The sequence below is a fragment of the Bombina bombina genome, chromosome 4 (genome assembly GCF_027579735.1).
Source record: "Bombina bombina isolate aBomBom1 chromosome 4, aBomBom1.pri, whole genome shotgun sequence".
In the NCBI taxonomy this organism is placed as follows: domain Eukaryota; kingdom Metazoa; phylum Chordata; class Amphibia; order Anura; family Bombinatoridae; genus Bombina; species Bombina bombina.
This window is the reverse complement of record NC_069502.1, coordinates 1,211,997,795-1,212,005,432: the sequence shown is the minus strand read 5'-3', so window position 1 is coordinate 1,212,005,432 and position 7,638 is coordinate 1,211,997,795. Positions and strand designations below refer to the sequence as shown.

At 44.0% G+C, this 7,638-nt stretch overlaps 1 protein-coding gene across 1 annotated transcript in view; it reads left to right on the top strand.

The window, feature by feature from the left end:
* Positions 1–5,759: 5,759 nt before the first annotated feature.
* The window catches only part of MRPS18A (mitochondrial ribosomal protein S18A), a 71,108-nt gene continuing 69,229 nt past the window's right edge, over positions 5,760–7,638 (top strand). Inside the window, exon 1 of the mRNA XM_053712716.1 lies at positions 5,760–5,894. Coding sequence (XP_053568691.1) covers positions 5,777–5,894 — 118 coding nt within the window. The 5' untranslated portion in view covers positions 5,760–5,776. The remainder of the gene's footprint in view (positions 5,895–7,638) is intronic.

Genomic DNA, 7,638 nt, shown 5'->3' with positions numbered 1-7,638 from the left:
ATAACTGTGAGTAGTATTGTTCAAAGCATCGCACTATGTCTTCAGACTTAGTGTGTGATTTATCTTTCCAGCGTAGAGCTGCAATTTTAACTTTCGCTGTTTGCACCTTAGTCAACGTAGCCAATAATTTGCCCGCCCGTCCCCCAAACCTGTAGAATTTACCCGCGGTTTTCAATAATCCTGATGCGGCTTGTTGTTTTATGAAGGATTCTAGTTCATTTTTTGCGGCTATATATTGGTCATACTGTATTTTCGAGTTAGACTGGAGGTATGAGTGATAAGTCTGTCCTAGCTGCTTTTGTAATGTTCTGTGTCTGTGTTGGGTTTTATATTTTACTTGTGCAGCATATGAGATGATATTCCCTGCCAATACTGTCTTGGCTGCCTCCCAGAATAGTTTTACATTATCTATGTGAGCGGCATTATCTGTCACATAGTCTGTCCATGAATGTTGTAGGAATTTAATGAAAGTTTCAGATTTTGTTAGGTATGTGGGAAACCGGAGTGTATTTCTGTTTGTGTAGCGTTCTGTAGAACCCAGTGTCAGCTCTACTGGCGCATGGTCTGAAATTAATATCTCATGTATTTTGCAGTCTTGCACCTGTTCAGCTAACTTATTGTCAACTAACAGTATATCTATTCGTGATAGGGTGTGTTTGGCTTTCGAAAGACATGTATATTCCTTACCTTCCGGGTTGTACAATCTCCAAATATCACAGGTATTGATATCTGATTCAAACATTTTAAATATTTTCGATTCATATTTTGCTTTATAGTTTTTTTGGGGATCTCTAACTCTAAGAGTCTCTAACCATTGCCTGTCCAGAGTGTGTGTAGGGGAGATATTAAAATCCCCCCCCACTATCAGCTTGGATCCTATATACGGTGCTAGATTTTTGATTAGTTCTTTCCAAAATCCTAAATCTCTGTGGTTGGGTGCATATAAGTTACAGAATACATAGTCTATAGAGTCTACTGTCGCTTCCACTATCATGTATCTATCGCTAGAATCTAAATAGGTGTGTTTAATATCGACCTTCACCCTTTTCCCAAATGCTATAGCTAATCCTCTACTGGCCCTAGTGTGCGACAAAAAGACCACGTGTCCTATCCATTCCCTTTGTAATTTTTGGTGCTCTATGTCTAGTAAATGTGTCTCTTGAAGCATTGCGACATCGGTGTTTATTTTCCTAAGGTGGTTAAGGACTGCCTTGCGTTTAATTGGTGTGTTGAGGCCTCCCACGTTCCATGTTACTATTCTAAGTGGCATACGTGCAAGTGTGTAGTATGCAGTGTGCACGAAGAATTAGGGAAAAAAAAAAAAAGGAAGGTCGGAGGGTTCAAACTCTTATCAAACAGTGTGAAAAACAGGTTGACAGAACATCTCATAATACAAACATCGCTATACCACATTTGATTGAGTGATGCAAAAACTCTTCTCTGTCTGAACCATGTGGTGACTTTCAGTGTTGGACTGTCTTTCCTGTATGTTATACTGACTGTAGCTTTGACAGAGCTGGGGAATCTATGTAAGCCCTGGAGTTTTAGCTGTAATGATATGTTCAAGCTTCCCTTCAACTGAGCCATTAAGAGGTGTAGATGTGTTGTCCCTCCGCTTGCTATGTGCTTTGCTTTCCTTGGTGTCATCTTTCCTTTCAGTATCTGTCTCATAGCTGTTTCCCTGCCAGAATAGGTAGGTGAAAGTTTGTTTCCGTTAGTTATACAGAGGGTCTGTGTCTGTTTAAAAACTGTGTAGCCTAGGATATTAGTGATGTTGGGATGCTTAAGATTTCCCCATCTCTGCCGACCAAGGATGTCTAGATTCCCCGGCCGGTATCTCCCCCGCTTCCCCCAACCCCTCTGTGTGTCCTTCTTAGTCAGCTTTAAAATTGTGTTTTCCAGTTGGTTCCCCCCGCCTAAGTGAGAAAGGTCTCTGTGTATGTGGTTTCCTGTCAGTAAGCATTCAGAATTGCATAAAAAACATAAAATGGCATATCTAAACATTAATGTAAACATATTAACCCAGCTTGTAGTAGTCATTTTGCTCTTCACAACAACAGTTAAATATAGCTGCCATGTTCTTAGAGAACAATTGAAAACATTGCAACCAATAATTATTAAAAATATGATCGGTGAAAAACATAACATATAACTGTGATACATTACAAAGTGGAACAACTTTACCCTGGGGGTCTGGGATAATCCCCCTCTATACCAGTCCACCTTCGTGGCCCAAAGGCCTCCATCTTCCCAGCAACCATGACTTAACCAGTCCTGTGTAGCCATTCAAAAGAAAACTTTAGTGATTTTCGTAAAGCTGTCAACTGCTCCTAGAGCAGGGAGAGTAGTAGTAAGCTGTGATGTCATCTTCCTTCTGAGTGTTGACCCTGTTCTGTAGCTAAATAACTCTTCAGAGCTTGTGGTGAGTGGAAGAATTTGACTCCATGCGATGTTTGCAATCTCAGTTTAGCCGGGAACAGTAAGGCTACCTGTCTCCCTTGCTCGTGAAGCTGAGAGCACAGTGGAGCAAACTCTTTTCTCTGCTTGGTTACCTCCATGGAGTAATCTTGAAATAGAAGAAGTTTTGAATCTTCATAAAGAATTTCTTTGCGGGCCCTATAGGCCCTTAGGATTTTGATTTTCTCCTGGAAATTTAGGCATTTAAATATAACCTGTCTGGGTTTGTCTTTGGCTTGATCAAGGCCTCTCTCCGGGCCTATGCGGTGCGCTCTCTCTACATCTATTGGCAATATATCAGGGTGGATGCCAAGGAGCTTAGGAAAGGTTAACGCCGTAAATTCTAAGAGGTCTTTACCTTTGATGCGTTCTGGGACCCCAACTAGCCGTAGGTTGTTGCGCCTACTCCTGTTCTCCAAGTCATCAACACGCTCCTGAAGCAGTTGTGATTTCTTTACTAGTTGTTTAATTGTTGCATCCGCTGTCACTTGTCTGTCTTCTACATCTGAGATGCGAGTTTCAGCTGCATTTATTCTGGAGGCAAATTGACGTACCTCGCATGTAAGTGTATCAACTCCCGTTTGCAGGGAGTCCATTTTGGGGAGGAAGAATGACTTTAATTCCTGCAGCAAAGCATTATGATCTAGTCCTGTGGGTGCCCCCTGATCCAATGTATCTGACATTTCTGCATGGATCTCTGCAGGGTGTTTTAGCTGTTTTTTATTTTCGGCGTTCTTTGTCCTGTGTGACATGTCTGTGACTGCAGGCGTGGAGAGTTTGTGAAAAAATTTATCAACTTTCATCGAAATTTAGGGTTTTATTAACACTTTGGTGTGTCTCTGTGCGTGTTTAGTTGCACACTGCGTTGTGCGTTGCGTTGTGGAGGCTATGGGGACAGTTAGCTGATTAAACGGCTTTGTTCTTTCTCTTTTCTTTTCTGAAGAGGTGGGGAGAGATCAAGCTGTTAAGAAGTAGGAGAGGAAGGTTATTTACTCTTAAGACTGTAATATCTTTTAATTCCCCCCTAAAGGCAGGATTTAATGTCCCTTTAATATAAGTTTTCCTTTATCCTCCACCTTCAGCGCTCCCAATAAAATGTGGATTGTCGCCTTGGTGGCGATTTGTCTGCTCTTGGTGTAGGGGAACAGTGGCGTGTGAATTTCTCTGCCCCCAGCAATAAGCGTCTGCCACGTGGGTGCCGTTATCTCAAGCCACTCTGAGTGTGTTGCGGTGCAGGTTTAAAACATTAAAAGTCTCTGCGTCTATTTTCCTTTTTTCTCTGATATGTTCACTCTTGTGTTAGTTTCCCAGCTCTTTTTAATTATCCCCCACTCTCTTTGGATAGCTCCGTGGAGGTTGTGTAAGCCTTTCTTCCAGGCCTCCCCCCTGAAAACTCTCCCCACTGATCAAAGTTCACTTCTATGTATGGAGTGTCTCCTGCTCTACCACTGAGGCTGATTTATAGTATAAGTCCCCTTTAAAGGTCTAGCTCGTGATTACCTGAGCAGTATGAGGGTAAGCCTGCAGGCGTAGTTAATACTCTGTGTCCCGGAGTGATCCCAGTATGATGGGGGTAAAGCCAATATGGCGGTGCGCGTAAGTGTGGCGCTTTATCTTTTCCAGGTCTCCCGGTCGCTAGATCCGATGTAGCGATCTGCACACTGGTGATACAGGTCGGCGAAGCTTCTTGCTACCCGACAATGTTTGAAAGTGTGGGGCTAGGCAGGTATTAGAGGTTTGTTAGGCTAAACCGTAACTTCAGTTTACGGAGCTCTGTTGAGATGCGACTGCCTGGTGAGCCCGCCTACCGGAAGTCCCTGGTAAAATATTTTATAAATAAATCATGTGATTTTATTTTTACTAATATACACTTTACACTATTGTACTAGCTTGAAGGGGTTAATTCAGATAGGTGATTGCTTAGAGCTGTGCACAAAGTAATTTACTGCTGGTCCTTACTGGTGGCCACAATCAATAGAGATAATATGGTTTGTAAGTAGTTTCAGAACTTACTGATAAAGTGGCAGGTTTTTTAACTGTTATAAAAATGTTCATTTTATATGTAGCCTTCTGCAGCGCCCAAATAATAATATTATATGTATATATGTAAATGATAATATAATATGTATCCAAATGATAATATTATATGTATATATCTAAATGATAATATAATATGTATCCAAATGATAATATTATATGTACATATCCAAATGATAATATAATATGTATATATCTAAATGATAATATAATATGTATATATCTAAATGATAATATAATATGTATCCAAATGATATTATTATATGTACATATCCAAATGATAATATAATATGTATATATCTAAATGATAATATAATATGTATCCAAATGATATTATTATATGTACATATCCAAATGATAATATAATATGTATATATCTAAATGATAATATAATATGCATATATCTAAATGATAATATAATATGTATCCAAATGATAATATTATATGTACATATCCAAATGATAATATAATATGTATATATCTAAATGATAATATAATATGTATATATCTAAATGATAATATAATATGTATATATCTAAATGATAATATAATATGTATCCAAATGATAATATTATATGCATATATCTAAATGATAATATAATATGTATCCAAATGATAATATTATATGTACATATCCAAATGATAATATAATATGTATATATCTAAATGATAATATAATATGTATATATCTAAATGATAATATAATATGTATCCAAATGATAATATTATATGTACATATCCAAATGATAATATATGTATATATCCAAATGATAATATATGTATATATCCAAATGATAATATATGTATATATCCAAATGATAATATTATATGTACATATCCAAATGATAATATAATATGTATATCTCCAGATGATAATATATGTCAATATCTAAATGATATTATATGTATCCAAATGAATAATATAATATGTATATATACAAATTATAATATGTATATATACAAATGATAATATAATATGTATATATACAAATGATAATATATGTATATATATAAATGATAATATAATATGTATACCGGTATATACAAATGAATTTCCCTTTCAGACTACATCATTGAATGTAATATATTTAACAAAACACGTTATTTCTTGCCACAAATTTCTTGACGCTATTTACGTCCCTTACTTGTAAACGCGACAAGTGCTGCATGTTGCAAGAGCTTTGCCCAAAACAAACATGTCCGGAGACGTTTCCTGTAGCCATGGGAACAGATACTGTATGTTTCCGCCAGAAGCGGAAGTGATAGTGACGTCAAGGTCAAGATGGCGGCGCCCAGCCTGCTACTGTCGCCTGTTTACCGGCTGCTCAGAGCTGGGCTTGGTGCGCTGCCCCGGGGTCTATGGGGCCCAGTTGGGATTCAGAGCAGAGGACTGCGGGAGTGTGAGTTTAGAGGGCAATTGTAAAGACAGTAAATGCGCCGTGAGAGTTATGTGACATTGCCAGAATATAAGCTGTCAGCAGGGGGTGTATTTGCCTTGATAGGTCATCTCGTATGTTGTTATGGCATTTAAATATTAATTGTGCACCCTCTCTTTGAGTTCCTCGCTGCTTCCACAATCTGCCTTAGCCTCTTGCCCCCTCCCTGCTGAGCCCCTTGCTCCCCCCCCTCCCTGCTGAGCCCCTTGCTCTTCCCCCCCCCCTCCCTGCTGAGCCCCTTGCTCTTCCTCCCCCCCCTCCCTGCTGAGCCCCTTGCGCTTCCTCCCCCCCTCCCTGCTGAGCCCCTTGCTCTTCCTTTCCCCCCCTCCCTGCTGAGCCCCTTTCTCTTCCTTCCCTGCTGAGCCCCTTGCTCTTCCTTTCCCCCCTCCCTGCTGAGCCCCTTGCTCTTCCTTTCCCCCCTGCTTGCTGAGCCCCTTTCTCTTCCTTCCCCCCTTCCCTGCTGAGCCCCTTGCTCTTCCTTTCCCCCTCACTGCTGAGCTCTTGCTCTTCCTCCCCGCTGAGGCCCTTGCTCTTCCTCCCCCTCCCTGCTGAACCCCTTGCTCTTTCTCCCCCTTCCTGGTGAGCCCCTTGCTTTCTTCCCCCTCCCTGCCAAGCCCCTTGCTCTTTCTTCACCCCTCCCTGCCGAGCCCCTGGCTCTTTCTTCCCCCCTGCCTGCCGAGCCCCTTGCTCTTCCTTTCCCCCCCTCCCTGCCGAGCCCCTTGCTCTTCCTTTCCCCCCCTCCCTGCCGAGCCCCTTGCTCTTCCTTTCCCCCCCTCCCTGCCGAGCCCCTTGCTCTTCCTTTCCCCCCCTCCCTGCCGAGCCCCTTGCTCTTCCTTTCCCCCCCATCCCTGCCGAGCCCCTTGCTCTTCCTTTCCCCCCCCTCCCTGCCGAGCCCCTTGCTCTTCCTTTCCCCCCCCTCCCTGCCGAGCCCCTTGCCCTTCCTTTCCCCCCCTCCCTGCCGAGCCATTTGCTCTTCCTTTCCCCCCCCTCCCTGCCGAGCCATTTGCTCTTCCTTTCCCCCCCTCCCTGCCGAGCCATTTGCTCTTCCTTTCCCCCCCTCCCTGCCGAGCCCCTTGCTCTTCCTTTCCCCCCCTCCCTGCCGAGCCCCTTGCTCTTCCTTTCCCTGCCGAGCCCCTTGCTCTTCCTTTCCCCCCCTCCCTGCCGAGCCCCTTGCTCTTCCTTCCCCCCCTCCCTGCCGAACCCCTTGCTCTTCCTTTCCCCCCCTCCCTGCCGAGCCCCTTGCTCTTCCTTTCCCCCCCTCCCTGCCGAGCCCCTTGCTCTTCCTTTCCCCCCCCCCCTGCTGAGCCCCTTGCTCTTCTTTCCCCCCCCCCCCTGCTGAGCCCCTTGCTCTTCCTCCCCCCCTGCTGAGCCCCTTGCTCTTCCTCCCCCCCTGCTGAGCCCCTTGCTCTTTCTTCCCCCCTCCCCGCTGAGCCCCTTGCTCTTCCTCCCCCCCTGCTGAGCCCCTTGCTCTTTCTTCCCCCCCTCCCCGCTGAGCCCCTTGCTCTTTCTTCCCCCCCTCCCCGCTGAGCCCCTTGCTCTTTCTTCCCCCCTCCCCGCTGAGCCGCTTGCTCTTTCTTCCCCCCTCCCTGCTGAGCCCCTTGCTCTTTCTTCCCCCCCTCCCTGCTGAGCCCCTTGCTCTTTCTTCCCCCCCTGCTGAGCCCCTTGCTCTTTCTTCCCCCCCCTGCTGAGCCCCTTGCTCTTTCTTCCC